An 18622-nucleotide genomic window follows, 5' to 3' on the forward strand; every position below is an offset into this window, starting at 1 on the left:
TGAACATAGATGTTCCTCTGAGGTTCCTCTGGGGTTCCTCTGAGGTTCTTCTGAGGTTCCTCTGAGGTTCCTCTGGGGTTCCTCTGAGGTTCCTCTGAGGTTCTTCTGAGGTGACCTTTTCACACTTTCATCATCTTTGAGCTTCAGATTTATGAAAAACCAGGACAGTTTCCATCAGTTAACAAATCAAATGAGTGAGTGAGTTTTGAGCGTGGAAAGGTCCTCTCCTCACACAGTCCTGCAGATCAGGGCAGAACCTCGTGAATAAAAGCTCATGTGCATCATTTGGCTGCAGTCGCTTAAACCAAATTGCTAGCTGGGGGTCAGTTTGTGTCTGTTCCGCACTTGGACAAATATGAGACGTTCCAAAGACGTTCAGTGAGACGATTTGACGTATGTGATTGTATTTAGCAACATTAGACAGGAAAAACTAAAGAAAAGTCTCTAAACTTTCTCTGTAAAGATGTGAGGAAGAGGAAGACAGATTGTCGTATCGTCTTGTTCATTTTCAGACAAACTCTTTAAAAGTTTCCAAACTGCGCCTGGTTTGACCCGGAGCGTCTCTTTCTGTCTCGTTGCAGATCGAGGACCAAAACGATTCACGACAGAATCTCATTAGCAGGAATCAACCAGCTGCCCAGTGTCCCTCAGGTCGCAAAGGTCAGAACAAAACCCTGGATGTTTGTGCGACTGCAGAGAGCGGCTCAACATAATCCTGTCTCAAACTATATCTGTTTTTTTTAGCTGTTTTGTGACGACGCGACGGGGCTGAAGTTCAACCCCGTCTTGTATCCAAAGGTGAGTGAACACGTTTAAGCGACAGAGACGGCTCCTCACTTTATAAAACTCAAACAAACTTAACACTTATATCACATTTTCTTTCATTGTCATTTTTTAAATGTACTTCCTGGTTGGACACAGCAGATTTGACACACGTGGAGTAAAAACTAAATGTAAAATCTGCACAATAATCTGTCGGACTGAAGATGTTTCTCTGCTCAAATGTGGAGGTGAATCTGTAAATGTGACGCAGCAACGATAATGTGAACAAAGACCAAACTATTGTGTCTAAAACGCACAATAACCCCGGGGTTACACTCACAAACAGGACGTCCTTTTGTATAAACTGAACGTTCTAGAGGCGGCCCGCTCCACAGACCTCACCTGTACTCTGTGTGTTTGCCCTGAACGCTCAACAAACAAGTGATAATTAGAAAAAACACATAAAAACCTGTGCAAAAAAATGAAAAATGCTCCACTGTTTCCAAAAAATGTAATTAAAGCTGAACAAAAAGTGAAGGTCACATTTGGATTTAAACGTTTGTCAAATGTTCGTTTGGAGGAAAAAGGCAAAGGTAAAAAAATATGTGCACGGCTCGTTTTTAAAGCAGCACTATGGAACTTTACTGGTACAGGGTCCAGGAAATGTTATTGTTCCCCTGGGAAGATGCCGCCAGGTCACAAGTCAGATCTGTGGAGAGGCGACCACACTCGCCATAATACATTTTTTGAGGTATTTTTGAGCGATAAAAACACATGAAATTGGGGAAAAGAAATATGCACGTTTAATGTCAGACTGTGGAACTTTAGAGTCAATGCAAAGACGACAAGAAGACAAGCCCTTCCTCCAGAAAAGTTCCACAGTGCAGCTTTAAAAAACACAGCATTAAAACTACAGTCTAAATATTGTTTTACTCCAGTCACATTGTACAGTTGAACCAGTTTGATGCAGAAGTGACGGATCCAAAGATAAAAACTTCACATGTTCAGAGGTGATTTGTTAAACTCGTCCCAAAAGTAAAAACACAAAAGAACCAGACACTTTTTCCTTGACAGGTTTTCAACTATAAATTTCAGAGCAGGAAAGTGCCACGTTTTTACTTTGTAGAATAAAACAGATGTGACATGTTTTGACTTCACGTTTCCAGCGATCTCTCTCTCGCCGCATTCGCCAGTCGCTCTCCAAACCACTGGGCCGTCTCCTACATCTTACCCAAAGTCTGCTGTCTTTTCCGGCGTCTGTCAACACGTCTCCGAGCGTTTATCAGCCGCACGTAATGACACAAAATGGAGACAATTGTCTGAAAGTGAACTGTCGGGTTCTGTCTCTGTGGTGGGACTTCAGCGTTTTTAGCCCGAGGAGAGAAAAGGGGCGAGCCATCTGCGGCGCCGTCTCCACGAGGCTCGATCTGCCGTCACCAGAGGCAGTGACAGTGTGTCTTACATAACACGGCCCCAAAGCCTCCGGTGATAATGGAAAGATGGAGCTGGACGAAAACAGACACAAGGAAACACGACGTGTGCACAGAACCATTTTAGGAACATTTATAATTCTATTTGGACAAGTCATGTAATCATTATGAGATCTGTACAAATACTGACGAATCGATACTGACGGAGGAATCGAATGAGCAGAGATTAAAACACTCAGACGTCCAGGTATAATCCAGGAAAGATCCAGGTATAATCCAGGTATAATCCAGATATAATCCAGGTATAATCCAGGTATAATCCAGATATAATCCAGGTATAATCCAGGAAAGATCCAGATATAACCCAGGTATAATCCAGATATAACCCGGGTATAATCCAGCTATAATCCAGGTGTGATTCTTTTCCTGTTCACTTTAACACTGTATCGGTATTGTATCGATATTGTGATACTTGTTTGGACAGATATTATAATGGGCTAATCCTATGTCTGTCCTATGTTTTAAAATAATATAAATTAATCTGAAGTTATTGCGTCGTCTCACATTTGTAACTCAACATGACAAGTTCAAACGGTCAGTTTTTCAAAATCTCGTCATATTCCATCGTCTTTGTGTCTTTATTGATGCAGTAAATCAACACGTGACCCCCAAAGTGATAAATGTACTTTATAAACACATTCTCAGCACGTCTTGAACAGATTTGAGTTTCCGAGCTCCACCAGATCTAAACCCAACTCTTCTGTGTAAACTCGGCCTAAACCAGGTCTGACACAGGAGCACAGGATTAGTACAGGACTAAAGTGTCAGAAAATACTAGACGTGCAGTGGAATCATCGTTAAAACCCTCTGCACCAAACTCTGGTGACCTTCTACATGTCCTTCACGTCCGTGTCTTTGTCCAGGGCTCTCAGTTGATCGTGGCCTACGACGAGCACGAGGTCAACAACACCTTCAAATTCGGGGTCATTTATCAGAAGTTTGGGCAGGTGGGTGAGCGCCGCTGTTCTGACGTTAAACTCCGGCCTGATCTGATCCTGTTTGTTCTGTTTTTAGACCTCAGAAGAAGAGCTGTTTGGAAACAACGAAGAAACCCCAGCGTTTAAGGAGTTTCTGAGCGTCCTCGGAGAAAACATCGAACTGCAGGATTTTAAAGGGTAAAGTCTCAAATTTACACTGACTCTATTAGAATAAAACAACATCCCGACATTACACTGACTATTAGAATAAAACAACATCCCGACATTACACTGACTATTAGAATAAAACAACATCCCGACATTACACTGACTATTAGAATAAAACAACATCCCGACATTACACTGACTATTAGAATAAAACAACATCCTGACATTACACTGACTCTACTAGAATAAAACAACATCCCGACATTACACTGACTATTAGAATAAAACAACATCCCGACATTACACTGACTCTATTAGAATAAAACAACATCCCGACATTACACTGACTATTAGAATAAAACAACATCCCGACATTACACTGACTCTATTAGAATAAAACAACATCCCGACATTACACTGACTATTAGAATAAAACAACATCCCGACATTACACTGACTCTACTAGAATAAAACAACATCCCGACATTACACTGACTCTATTAGAATAAAACAACATCCTGACATTACACTGACTATTAGAATAAAACAACATCCCGACATTACACTGACTATTAGAATAAAACAACATCCCGACATTACACTGACTCTATTAGAATAAAACAACATCCTGACATTACACTGACTATTAGAATAAAACAACATCCCGACATTACACTGACTCTATTAGAATAAAACAACATCCTGACATTACACTGACTATTAGAATAAAACAACATCCCGACATTACACTGACTATTAGAATAAAACAACATCCCGACATTACACTGACTCTATTAGAATAAAACAACATCCTGACATTACACTGACTATTAGAATAAAACAACATCCCGACATTACACTGACTATTAGAATAAAACAACATCCCGACATTACACTGACTCTATTAGAATAAAACAACATCCCAACATTACACTGACTCTATTAGAATAAAACAACATCCCGACATTACACTGACTATTAGAATAAAACAACATCCTGACATTACACTGACTATTAGAATAAAACAACATCCCGACATTACACTGACTCTATTAGAATAAAACAACATCCCGACATTACACTGACTCTATTAGAATAAAACAACATCCCGACATTACACTGACTCTATTAGAATAAAACAACATCCCGACATTACACTGACTCTATTAGAATAAAACAACATCCCGACATTACACTGACTCTATTAGAATAAAACAACATCCCGACATTACACTGACTATTAGAATAAAACAACATCCCGACATTACACTGACCATTAGAATAAAACAACATCCCGACATTACACTGACTATTAGAATAAAACAACATCCCGACATTACACTGACTCTATTAGAATAAAACAACATCCCGACATTACACTGACTATTAGAATAAAACGTTACTCTACAAAAATAAGATCTGACCAAATCAAAATGACATTAAGAACATTTTACTTTGAGTCGATCCAACTTGACATATATTTCTTTTCTAAATACATTTTTATCAGTTTAAGACCAAAGAGATGTTGTTTTTTCTGATCTTAAAGGTTCAATATGTAACTTTTTGTCTCATCACCTGTGAGTCTGAAAGAGAAAGTTTAAAACATATTTCAGAACATTCTCCGTGGAGATACATAGTTTCATGTCATACTGTGGAATATTACAGCCAAAGGAACAATGTTTCCATGGAAACAACAGAAAGAGACCCTCCTCCAGGCCAAATTAAAGTCAGGTTTGTGGAGATGCGAGCCGCTCAGAGTAAAGAGGCATAATTATAAATGAAATAAAATGAAACATAAAAAACCAAAAACCTTCATGTCTGTTTTGTCTGAAGTGTCTGTGGCTTTGACAAATAAATCCAGTGTAAAAATATTTATGTAAATGTGAAAATCTGACGGATTCATTTAAGTGAAATTGACACAAAAGTACGATTACATTTTCTTTTTTGGAGCCGTTCTGTCGTTGTCAGATCAGACTTTGACCCGTGGAGTTTCTCGTCTGTTTTATCAGCTCTGATTGAACACGTCTGAAGTGAGTCATCTGCGGCTCAGTGTGCTCAGCGCTCAGCATCGACATTCAACATGTTCACTGCACAGTCTGGATTCACATGCAGTACAAGAGAAAGTTTAAAGAGAAAGTTTAAAGAGAAAGTTTAAGGATAAAGTTTAAGGATAAAGTTTAAGGATAAACTTTAAGGATAAACTTTAAGGATAAAGTTTAAGGATAAAGTTTAAGGATAAAGTTTAAGGATAAAGTTTAAGGATAAAGTTTAAGGATAAAGTTTAAGGATAAAGTCAGAGTCAGTGTTTTGTAAAATAAATGATTAAGTCTGACTTAATCGACATCAACAGCTGCTTGAAATCTGATGTTCAAATTAGATTATTATTATTGAAGACGAGTGATGGATCTGATGAAGATGAAAACATGAATCTGGAACAACATTTTGAGCCCTGTGGATTCAGAAAACACGGAGAAAAGATATTTAAATGTGCATAATGTCCTTTTTGGGGGCGGCGGTGGCTCAGTTGGTAGAGCGGTGTGTGTGTTGTTCCTGGTGTAAAACACTTTATACATAAATGTGACTTTTAACAAGTACGATTATTGTCCCCGTGACATAAAGTACTCTCAGTATCAGTACTCATTAGTATATTTGTACTCTCAGTACTCATTAGTATATTTGTACTCTCAGTATCAGTACTCATTAGTATATTTGTACTCTCAGTATCAGTACTCATTAGTATATTTGTACTCTCAGTATCAGTACTCATTAGTATATTTGTACTCTCAGTATCAGTACTCATTAGTATATTTGTACACTCAGTATCAGTACTCATTAGTATATTTGTACTCTCAGTATCAGTACTCATTAGTATATTTGTACTCTCAGTATCAGTACTCATTAGTATATTTGTACTCTCAGTATCAGTACTCATTAGTATATTTGTACACTCAGTATCAGTACTCATTAGTATATTTGTACTGTCAGTATCAGTACTCATTAGTATATTTGTACTCTCAGTATCAGTACTCATTAGTATATTTCTGTACGTGTTGGGGGAGGAGCTGACCGTCCTGGTGTTGCAGGTTTCGTGGGGTCTGGACGTGTCATAAAGTACATAAAGTACTCTGAGTATCAGTATTCAGTAGTATTTCCTGGTGTTGCAGGTTTCGTGGGGGTCTGGACGTGTCAAAGTACATAAAGTACTCTGAGTATCAGTATTCATTAGTATTTCCTGGTGTTGCAGGTTTCGTGGGGTCTGGACGTGTCATAAAGTACATAAAGTACTCTCAGTATCAGTATTCATTAGTATTTCCTGGTGTTGCAGGTTTCGTGGGGGTCTGGACGTGTCTCATGGTCAAACTGGATCAGAGTCGATCTACACCGTGTTCAGACAGAGAGAGATCATGTTTCACGTCTCCACCAAACTGCCCTTCACCGAGGGAGACGTGCAGCAGGTGGGTCCTCCAAAGTATTTACAATCAGGTACTGATCGATACTAAAACAAGACCTGGAACAGGACAAAGTATTTACAATCAGGTACTGATCGATACTAAAACAAGACCTGGAACAGGACAAAGTATTTACAATCAGGTACTGATCGATACTAAAACAAGACCTGGAACAGGACAAAGTATTTACAATCAGGTACTGATCGATACTAAAACAAGAACTGCAACAGGACGAGGCCACGAGCTCATGAAGAAACATCACAAACCAAACCTTTAATCGATGGTCAAACTGATGCGTGTTCATATCCACTTCGGTTTTACCTGAATATCACAGAAGTTCACTGATGTTCCTCAGATAATACCTGACCCCTGCAGACCCAGAGCGCCCCCTATAGACGCTCCGCTGCTCTACATTTACTCAAACCTATCAAAGATGCTCAGTTTTCACCCAATGATCATAAAATCAAACTTAAATGGTTTATATTCAGTAAATTAAAAAGGAAAATAGATTAAAAATAGATTCATGTGGCTCTGCCCATGTAAATAAATAAATAAATAAATAAGTAAATAAATAAATAAATAAATGTTTTTTTCCAGCTGCAGAGAAAGCGACACATCGGGAACGACATCGTGGCTGCAGTTTTCCAAGAGGAGCCTACGCCTTTTGTACCGGACATGATCGCCTCCAACTTCCTCCACTCCTACGTGCTGGTGCAGGCCGAGAACCCCTGCACCGAGGACACCACCTACAAGGTACTCCACCTACAAGGTACTCCACCTACACGGTACACCACCTACAAGGTACTACGCCTACAAGGTACTCCACCTACAAGGTACTCCACCTACACAGTACACCACCTACAAGGTACTCCACCTACAAGTCTCACTATCTGCAGGGCAGCCTCTCCACAGATCTGAACTTAATGAGGACCTTAATGTTTCCATGGTGATGTCGATGTTTAATGCCAAAGTTTGAAACATTCTAGTCAAACATGAACCCTCCATCTGAAAAGTGACATAATGCACCTTTAAGTTTGTGGAGTAATAAAAACAACATGAACATCGTTTCATGTCTGACGTTATTTTTAAAAACAAACACAGTGGGGTTTGTTTTATTATTTCTTTGATTTTTCCAGGTGTCTGTCACGGCGAGAGAAGACGTGCCGCCGTTTGGACCGCCGCTCCCGAACCCCGCTGTTTTCAAGAAGGTAACGTTTAAATGTGAAATCTGTAAAAATATTATATAATGTTATAAACGAAGAAGCACAAATCTGTTCGAATGTTTTTCACAAGAATATCCAGACTAAGCATCTCAAAAATGAACCTGGTCATTTTCAAGATATATTTATTAAAACAACCGAACAAACCTCAAACCCTGTGTTCAGTATTTTAAATGGTTAATTGCCATGACAACGGCCTTTTCATCACATGACACTTATGGATTAACAACAGTTATTTTACTCTTATCTAAATTAAACACGTTCTGAAAAGTCACATTATCCTACACAGACTTTATTTTATCTCTTGTGGAAAGACATCGTGCCCTGACTTCCCCCTCCCCAGACACCTCCCTCAGCCCCTTCAGACACAGATAACATCACTGCAGTGTTTATTCCTCAGGGGCTGCTCCACAGAGACATGAATATGCAAACTGGAATTACTCTGAGAGGCATTTAAGTTTAGAGGAAAAAAGAAAAGAACAAAACAATAGATTTTTTTTGAGGCAGAGACAAAGAGACACGTGAATCGACCAAAAGAATCGAGTTTGTGACGACAGAAATGTTCAAATGTGTTTCTGTTCCTACATCTGTAAATCAGATGTTTGAACTAGTTTGATGGTCAGAAGTATCTGTGTTTTTTTTTTTTTTTAATTTGATTTTGAACCTGCAGCTGAAAATGCACTTTACTTTAATTAAACTTGGTCTGAGATGCTGCGTTATGTTTGACGTGTTGCACAGAACGTGGAGATATATATATATATATATATATATATATATATATATATATATAAAAATATATATATATATAAAAAAATATATAAATATATATATATATATATATATATATATATATATATATATATATATATATATATATATAAAAATATATATATATATAAAAAAATATATAAATATATATATATATATATATAAAAATATATTTACATCTCCACCTTTTATTGTTCTGAAAATCCTGTATTCACTAAAAACAATTATTAAAATGTTTATTTGTGGACAGTTTTGGACAGGATCATTCAGCCTTAAGGGGGGTTTGAATAAGGCCTGGGACAGATCACTAAATGATTCAAACATGAAGGACAAACAAAACTTCAGACATATTTTTATGATGGAACAGGCAGAAAGCTCCATTTTAAACCTGCTCTTTAAAGTAAAGCCTCTGTGAGGGTTTGAGACGGTGCAGAGGGTGGTGCTCTGTGTTCAGGGTGGTGCAGAGGGTGGTGCTCTGTGTTCAGGGTGGTGCAGAGGGTGGTGCTCTGTGTTCAGAGTGGTGCAGAGGGTGGTGCTCTGTGTTCAGGGTGGTGCAGAGGGTGGTGCTCTGTGTTCAGGGTGGTGCAGAGGGTGGTGCTCTGTGTGGTGCAGAAGGTGGTGCTCTGTGTTCAGGGTGGTGCAGAGGGTGGTGCTCTGTGTTCAGGGTGGTGCTCTGTGTTCAGTGTGGTGCAGAGGGTGGTGTTCAGGGTGGTGCAGAGGGTGGTGTTCAGGGTGGTGCAGAGGGTGGTGTTCAGTGTGGTGCAGAGGGTGGTGCTCTGTGTTCAGAGTGGTGCAGAGGGTGGTGCTCTTTGTTCAGTGTGGTGCAGAGGGTGGTGCTCTGTGTTCAGGGTGGTGCAGAGGGTGGTGCTCTGTGTTCAGGGTGGTGCTCTGTGTTCAGGGTGGTGCAGAGGGTGGTGTTCAGGGTGGTGCAGAGGGTGGTGCTCTGTGTGGTGCAGAGGGTGGTGTTCAGGGTGGTGCAGAGGGTGGTGCAGAGGGTGGTGCAGGCCCGTGGCTCTTGAGCTTAGTGTCATAGATAAACAGTGTGTTTGTTTGTAGAGTGCGGCTCATGGCTCTAATCTGTGAGTCTGATGAAGGTCACCCCCCCCCCCCCCCCTCCACCCCTCTGCTGTTTATCATACACTCTCTCTCTCTTTCTCCTCCCCATCACTCTCTCTCTTAAACTGCACTATCTCTCTCTCTTTTTATCTCTCTCTTTGCCCTCTCTGTTTCTCTTGATCAAACACAACACCCCCTCTCTCTCAGTATGTCTCAATAACTCTCTTCTCTCTCTCTCTCTCCTCTTCTCTCCTCTTCTCTCCTGTTCTCTCTGTTCTCTCTGTTCTCTTTCTCCCTCTCTCTCCTCTCTCTCTTCCAGGGTCCAGAGTTCAGAGAGTTTTTACTGACCAAGCTGATCAATGCTGAAAACGCCTGCTACAAATCTGACAAATTTGCAAAACTGGAGGTGATGCACAAACACACTCTGACACGCGACACTCTCACACTACAGAAGATGTGTCACTCTCTCACACTACAGTGACACTCTGACACACTACAGTGACACTCTCACACACTACAGAAGATGTGTCACTCTCACACACTACAGTGACTCTCACACACTACAGTGACTCTCACACACTACAGAAGATGTGTCACTCTTACACACTACAGTGACACTCTTACACACTACAGTGACACTCTCACACACACTACAGTGACACTCACACACTACAGTGACACTCTGACACACACTACAGTGTCACTCTCACACACTACAGTGTCACTCTCACACACTACAGAAGATGTGTCACTCTCACACACTACAGTGACACTCTTACACACTACAGTGACTCTCACACTACAGTGTCACTCTCACACACTACAGAAGATGTGTCACTCTCACACACTACAGAAGATGTGTCACTCTCACACACTACAGTGACACTCTCACACACTACAGAAGATGTGTCACTCTCACACACTACAGAAGATGTGTCACTCTCACACACTACAGAAGATGTGTCACTCTCACACACTACAGTGTCACTCTCACACACTACAGTGACACTCTCACACACTACAGAAGATGTGTCACTCACACACTACAGTGACACTCTCACACACTACAGTGTCACTCTCACACACTACAGAAGATGTGTCACTCTTACACACTACAGTGACACTCTGACACACTACAGTGACACTCTCACACACTACAGTGTCACTCTCACACACTACAGTGACACTCTGACACACTACAGTGACACTCTCACACACTACAGAAGATGTGTCACTCTCACACACTACAGTGACTCTCACACACTACAGTGACTCTCACACACTACAGAAGATGTGTCACTCTTACACACTACAGTGACACTCTTACACACTACAGTGACACTCTCACACACACTACAGTGACACTCACACACTACAGTGACACTCTGACACACACTACAGTGTCACTCTCACACACTACAGTGTCACTCTCACACACTACAGAAGATGTGTCACTCTCACACACTACAGTGACACTCTTACACACTACAGTGTCACTCTCACACACTACAGAAGATGTGTCACTCTCACACACTACAGAAGATGTGTCACTCTCACACACTACAGTGACACACTCACACACTACAGTGTCACTCTCACACACTACAGAAGATGTGTCACTCTTACACACTACAGTGACACTCTCACACACGACAGTGACACTCTCACACACACTACAGTGACACTCTGACACACACTACAGTGTCACTCTCACACACTACAGTGACACTCTCACACACTACAGTGTCACTCTCACACACTACAGTGACACTCTCACACACTACAGTGACACTCTCACACACTACAGTGTCACTCTCACACACTACAGTGACACTCTCACACACTACAGAAGATGTGTCACTCTTACACACTACAGTGACACTCTCACACACACTACAGTGTCACTCTTACACACTACAGTGTCACTCTCACACACTACAGTGACACTCTCACACACTACAGAAGATGTGTCACTCTCACACACTACAGTGACACTCTCACACACTACAGAAGATGTGTCACTCTCACACACTACAGTGTCACTCTCACACACTACAGTGTCACTCTCACACACTACAGAAGATGTGTCACTCACACACTACAGTGACTCTCACACACTACAGTGACTCTCACACACTACAGAAGATGTGTCACTCTTACACACTACAGTGACACTCTTACACACTACAGTGACACTCTCACACACACTACAGTGACACTCACACACTACAGTGTCACTCTCACACACTACAGTGTCACTCTCACACACTACAGAAGATGTGTCACTCTCACACACTACAGTGACACTCTTACACACTACAGTGTCACTCTCACACACTACAGTGACACTCTCACACACTACAGAAGATGTGTCACTCTCACACACTACAGTGACACTCTCACACACTACAGAAGATGTGTCACTCTCACACACTACAGTGTCACTCTCACACACTACAGTGTCACTCTCACACACTACAGAAGATGTGTCACTCACACACTACAGTGACTCTCACACACTACAGTGACTCTCACACACTACAGAAGATGTGTCACTCTTACACACTACAGTGACACTCTTACACACTACAGTGACACTCTCACACACACTACAGTGACACTCTTACACACTACAGTGTCACTCTCACACACTACAGTGACACTCTCACACACTACAGAAGATGTGTCACTCTCACACACTACAGTGACACTCTCACACACTACAGAAGATGTGTCACTCTCACACACTACAGTGTCACTCTCACACACTACAGTGTCACTCTCACACACTACAGAAGATGTGTCACTCACACACTACAGTGACTCTCACACACTACAGTGACTCTCACACACTACAGAAGATGTGTCACTCTTACACACTACAGTGACACTCTTACACACTACAGTGACACTCTCACACACACTACAGTGACACTCACACACTACAGTGTCACTCTCACACACTACAGTGTCACTCTCACACACTACAGAAGATGTGTCACTCTCACACACTACAGTGACACTCTTACACACTACAGTGACTCTCACACTACAGTGTCACTCTCACACACTACAGAAGATGTGTCACTCTCACACACTACAGAAGATGTGTCACTCTCACACACTACAGTGACACTCTCACACACTACAGTGTCACTCTCACACACTACAGAAGATGTGTCACTCTTACACACTACAGTGACACTCTCACACACGACAGTGTCACTCTTACACACTACAGTGTCACTCTCACACACTACAGTGACACTCTCACACACTACAGTGTCACTCTCACACACTACAGTGTCACTCTCACACACTACAGTGACACTCTCACACACTACAGAAGATGTGTCACTCTTACACACTACAGTGACACTCTCACACACACTACAGTGTCACTCTTACACACTACAGTGTCACTCTCACACACTACAGTGACACTCTGACACACACTACAGTGACTCTCACACATGACAGTGTTGCTCTGAGTGAAAGCCTGTGGTAAATGTATATTAAATGTGTGTGTTAAACGTGTGTCTTAAATGTGTGTGTTAAATGTGTGTGTTAAACGTGTGTCTTAATTGTGTGTGTTAAATGTGTGTGTTAAACGTGTGTCTTAAATGTGTGTGTTAAATGTGTGTCTTAAATGTGTGTGTTAAACGTGTGTCTTAAATGTGTGTGTTAAATGTGTGTCTTAAATGTGTGTGTTAAATGTGTGTGTTAAACGTGTGGTGTCAGGGTCGGACGCGGGCGGCGCTCCTCGATAACCTCCACGATGAGCTGCACCGTCAGAGTCAGACCATCCTGGGCCTGGGACAAGGAGGAGACGACGACAAACTGGAGAACGGGGGCCACGGCGGGCTGCTCGAGTCGTTTAAGGTGAATCTAAAGTGTGTTAACGCTCGAGTCGTTTAAGGTGAATCTAAAGTGTGTTAATGCTCGAGTCGTTTAAGGTGAATCTAAAGTGTGTTAACTCAGGACACACTGCGAACGAGTCATGTGACTGAGTTTAATATTCTAAAAGATTAAATAAACAGCAGCTCGAGCATCACTGTGTGTGACGTACTTAAAGACACACAATCTGCTGACTCTTTCTGGAACATGGAGCTCCACCTGTTTGTGTCGTTGGAGGTGCTTTTGTTTTGCCTGTAATGTTCCACAATAAAGTATAAAAATAACATAAACGTTCCAGGCAAATCACTGTAATTACCAAGGAGACCAGCAGGTGGCAGCTCCATTACTGGAAAAGTTACGCAGTGCACCTTTAAATGTGTGTGTGTGTCTTGTAGTTGTGTTGTGTTTGTTGTTGTTGCATGTTTTATTCACTGGTTTGTGTACACCGCACTGTGACGCATGTTTGGTGTGTGTCATGTGACCCCGGCTCTCGCTCTTCACAGGTGTTTTGTGTCGCCTCTTTGCACTTCCTGCAGTCAGACACAGGGGGCGCTGTTCTGATTGTGGTCCTGGCCCTGGCTCTGTACTTTGTCTCTGCATTAATGTGAATCCAGTCAATATTCTGCAAATAAACAACTTTATTTTTCATTGTGTTGTTGATGTTTATGCTTCAAAGAGACAAAAATTAATATAAACTTTACATAATCATTATAGTTGTCACAAACAGCATGAAATAGTGTTGAAAAATATGAAAAAAACAACAAAAAATGAAATAAAAAAAAAAATTGTCAATATATTTTTAGGTCTGTAGAGCACGTGAGCATATTTCAAACTATTATGAGGCTAGTGTTCCTTTAAAGTTTTCAATTGTCTCATATTTATGACACTCTGCCTCCACCTTCCTCCATCCACAGACTTTTTCCTTAGATCAGTGCGCCCTCTGGTGTACAGAGTGTGCAATGACCTCAAACCTCCCCCCTCTTCATCAATAATAACCCCACTTTACTAAACTCTTCTTCCCCCGTCCACCAGAGGGCGATGCGGGTCAGGAGCCACTCCATGGAGACGATGGTGGGGTCTCACCGCCACAGGAGCCCGGGCGTCGGGGGAGGGGTCCCGGCCAGTTTGAGCGGAGGAGGACTGCCCCAGAGCACCAGCGAATGCACGAAGAGCACGTTTACTGTGAGTTTAACCAATCAGAACACACCTTATTATCACATCATTTTACTGTGAGGAGAGTTTAACCAATCAGAACACACCTTATTATCACATCATTTTACTGTGAGGAGAGTTTAACCAATCAGAACACACCTTATTATCACATCATTTTACTGTGAGGAGAGTTTAACCAATCAGAACACACCTTATTATCACATCATTTTACTGTGAGGAGAGTTTAACCAATCAGAACACACCTTATTATCACATCATTTTTCTGTGAGGAGAGTTTAACCAATCAGAACACACCTTATTATCACATCATTTTACTGTGAGGAGAGTTTAACCAATCAGAACACACCTTATTACCACATTATTTAGCTTATTTAGACCAGAAGTCTCCACATATTTTCTTGTTTTAAAGGGACATGGTGCCAGTTTTAGGTGGAGGGTCTGAAACTTTCTTTTCTTCCAAAATGTTCCATAATTTGTCATTTGTCGCATCTCCATGGAAACGAGGATAACCACCAAACGATGTCTGACTAAACTAGAGAGAGCTGAGTTTATACTTTTCTCCATCAGAAAAGAAAAAGTCCAAACTGTATCTTTAAACACCAGTCTGATGTTCTCGTGTAAAGACAAACCTCCACTGACCCCAGGGAACAACAGGGGAAATAAAAGCTGAATCCTGACGCGTACATGGGGCAGCTGTGGCTCAGTAGGTAGAGCAGAAGGTGGTTCAGTCCAAACTCTGACCAGGGCTTCGTGTAGTTGTGTCCTTGAGCAAGGCACTTCACCCACACTGACTCTGACTCTGGTTTATAAGAGCGAACGTGCAGCACCAGAATCTGAAACACCCTGTAAAGATTATACACAGAAAACTTTCCAGCAGATGAATCGTTCTGTTTCACCAAACTCTCTGACATAAGTTTCTCTTCAGCCGTTTGTGCTTCTGTGTGTTTATGTCACGTTTATGTCACGTTTATGTCACGTTTATGTCAGGTTTATGTCACGTTTATGTCACGTTTATGTCACGTTTATGCCACGTTTATGTCACGTTTATGTCAGGTTTATGTCACGTTTATGTCACGTTTATGTCACGTTTATGTCACGTTTATGTCACGTTTATGTCACGTTTATGTCACGTTTATGTCACGTTTATGTCACGTTTATGTCACGTTTATGTCACGTTTATGTCACGTCCGTTTCAGCCTCCTGGTTTATCGGCCAAGTCTCCTCTGAAAAGTCCAGTGAAGCGACGCTCTGGCCTCTTCCCACGTCTGCACTCGAGCACAGAGATACCCTCCTCCGACAAGAGCACGCGCAGGTAAGAGCCACGCAGAGCCACACAGAGCCACACAGGTATGAGCCACACAGAGCCACACAGAGCCACACAGGTAAGAGCCACGCAGAGCCACACAGGTAAGAGCCACACAGGTATGAGCCACGCAGAGCCACACAGAGCCACACAGGTATGAGCCACACAGAGCCACACAGAGCCACACAGGTATGAGCCACACAGAGCCACACAGAGCCACACAGGTATGAGCCACACAGAGCCACACACAGAGATACCCTCCTCCGACAAGAGCACGCGCAGGTAAGAGCCACACAGGTATGAGCCACACAGGTATGAGCCACACAGGTATGAGCCACACAGGTATGAGCCACACAGGTAAGAGCCACACAGGTATGAGCCACACAGGTAAGAGCCACACAGGTATGAGCCACACAGGTAAGAGCCACACAGAGCCACACAGGTAAGAGCCACACAGAGCCACACAGGTAAGAGCCACACAGGTAAGAGCCACACAGAGCCACACAGGTAAGAGCCACACACAGAGATACCCTCACACCTGTTTTTCTTCACGGAGATAGATTATAGATTAGATAGATGTCCAGTTTCATACTGTGGAACATTTCAGGCAAAGCAATAACATCTCCATGGAAACAGAGCCGGACCTCTGAGTACATGTGTCTGTGTGTTGTTCACTGTGGCGTTTAAGCCGTTTAAACTGTATAAACTGTTTAAACTCTTTAAACTCTTTAAACTGTCCTTTATGTGACATGTTCACAGTGAGCACAAGCCTCTGGAGATCTGCCCCCTGTCCCAGGACATGAGGTCAGACACACCCTCCAACCCCAGCTCCCCCGAGATCTGCCCCAACAAAGAAAGGTGAGGGCAAAGAGACTGGAACTACAGCACCGTGAATTATAACATGTTTATGACATGTTTTTAACGTGTTTATAACATGTTTTTAACATGTTTTTACCTGACGTGTCTCAGGCCGCTCTTCAAACTGAAGGACTGCAGCGGTGGACGACCAAACATCTCCAGATCCTCGTCCAGCACCAGCAGCTTCAGCAGCACCACAGGAGAAACAGAAGCTCTGGACGAGCTCGAGTCTGTGAGTCTGAAACTTTAGATCAGAGAATCACAGGAGACAGAAGTGACTTTTACGAGACACAGACTGATCTATAGATCGATCGATCGACTGACCTGGCATCACTTACATAATCCATAAAAAATAATGATAAACCAGGATGTGAAACTGGGATGCACCAGGCCAACGATCCAGAGACAAATACTATCTGTGTATATGAGCTGACACATGACACGTTTATATAACATGTTTATATATCATGTTTATATATCATGTTTATATATCATGTTTGTATAACATGTTTATATATCATGTTTATATATCATGTTTATATAACATGTTTATATATCATGTTTATATATCATGTTTATATATCATGTTTGTATAACATGTTTATATATCATGTTTATATATCATGTTTATATATCATGTTTATATAACATGTTTATATATCATGTTTATATATCATGTTTATATAACATGTTTATATATCATGTTTATATATCATGTTTATATATCATGTTTGTATAACATGTTTATATATCATGTTTATATATCATGTTTATATAACATGTTTATATATCATGTTTGTATAACATGTTTATATATCATGTTTATATAACATGTTTATATATCATGTTTGTATAACATGTTTATATATCATGTTTATATATCATGTTTATATATCATGTTTATATATAACATGTTTATATATCATGTTTATATAACATGTTTATATAACATGTTTATATATCATGTTTATATATCATGTTTATATATAACATGTTTATATATCATGTTTATATAACATGTTTATATATAACATGTTTATATATCATGTTTATATAACATGTTTATATATCATGTTTATATAACATGTTTATATATCATGTTTGTATAACATGTTTATATATCATGTTTATATATCATGTTTATATAACATGTTTATATATCATGTTTATATATCATGTTTATATATCATGTTTGTATAACATGTTTATATATCATGTTTATATATCATGTTTATATATCATGTTTATATATAACATGTTTATATATCATGTTTATAGAACATGTTTATATATCATGTTTATATAACATGTTTATATATCATGTTTATATATCATGTTTATATATAACATGTTTATATATCATGTTTATATAACATGTTTATATATCATGTTTATATATCATGTTTATATATAACATGTTTATATATCATGTTTATATATCATGTTTATATATCATGTTTATATATAACATGTTTATATATCATGTTTATATAACATGTTTATATATAACATGTTTATATATCATGTTTATATAACATGTTTATATATCATGTTTATATAT

General features: G+C 40.4%; 1 protein-coding gene across 6 annotated transcripts in view; it reads left to right on the forward strand.

Moving 5' to 3' along the window:
* rap1gap2a (RAP1 GTPase activating protein 2a) overlaps positions 1-18622 on the forward strand; it is a 116208-nt gene that overhangs the window by 90219 nt on the left and 7367 nt on the right. For 5 of the 6 annotated variants that reach the window (XM_055226129.1, XM_033977235.2, XM_033977234.2 and 2 more), the window contains 13 exons: positions 582-660; positions 745-798; positions 3116-3199; positions 3267-3367; positions 6663-6792; positions 7384-7539; positions 7923-7994; positions 10150-10236; positions 13572-13712; positions 14760-14909; positions 16097-16212; positions 16963-17061; positions 17173-17293. In XM_055226129.1, coding sequence (XP_055082104.1) covers positions 582-660; positions 745-798; positions 3116-3199; positions 3267-3367; positions 6663-6792; positions 7384-7539; positions 7923-7994; positions 10150-10236; positions 13572-13712; positions 14760-14909; positions 16097-16212; positions 16963-17061; positions 17173-17293 — 1390 coding nt within the window. Of the gene's footprint in view, positions 1-581; positions 661-744; positions 799-3115; positions 3200-3266; positions 3368-6662; positions 6793-7383; positions 7540-7922; positions 7995-10149; positions 10237-13571; positions 13713-14230; positions 14375-14759; positions 14910-16096; positions 16213-16962; positions 17062-17172; positions 17294-18622 lie in introns of those variants that run through there. The other variant, XM_055226131.1, reaches the window with a different exon arrangement.

Source organism: Periophthalmus magnuspinnatus, chromosome 13 (assembly GCF_009829125.3).
Source record: "Periophthalmus magnuspinnatus isolate fPerMag1 chromosome 13, fPerMag1.2.pri, whole genome shotgun sequence".
In the NCBI taxonomy this organism is placed as follows: Eukaryota; Metazoa; Chordata; class Actinopteri; order Gobiiformes; family Gobiidae; genus Periophthalmus; species Periophthalmus magnuspinnatus.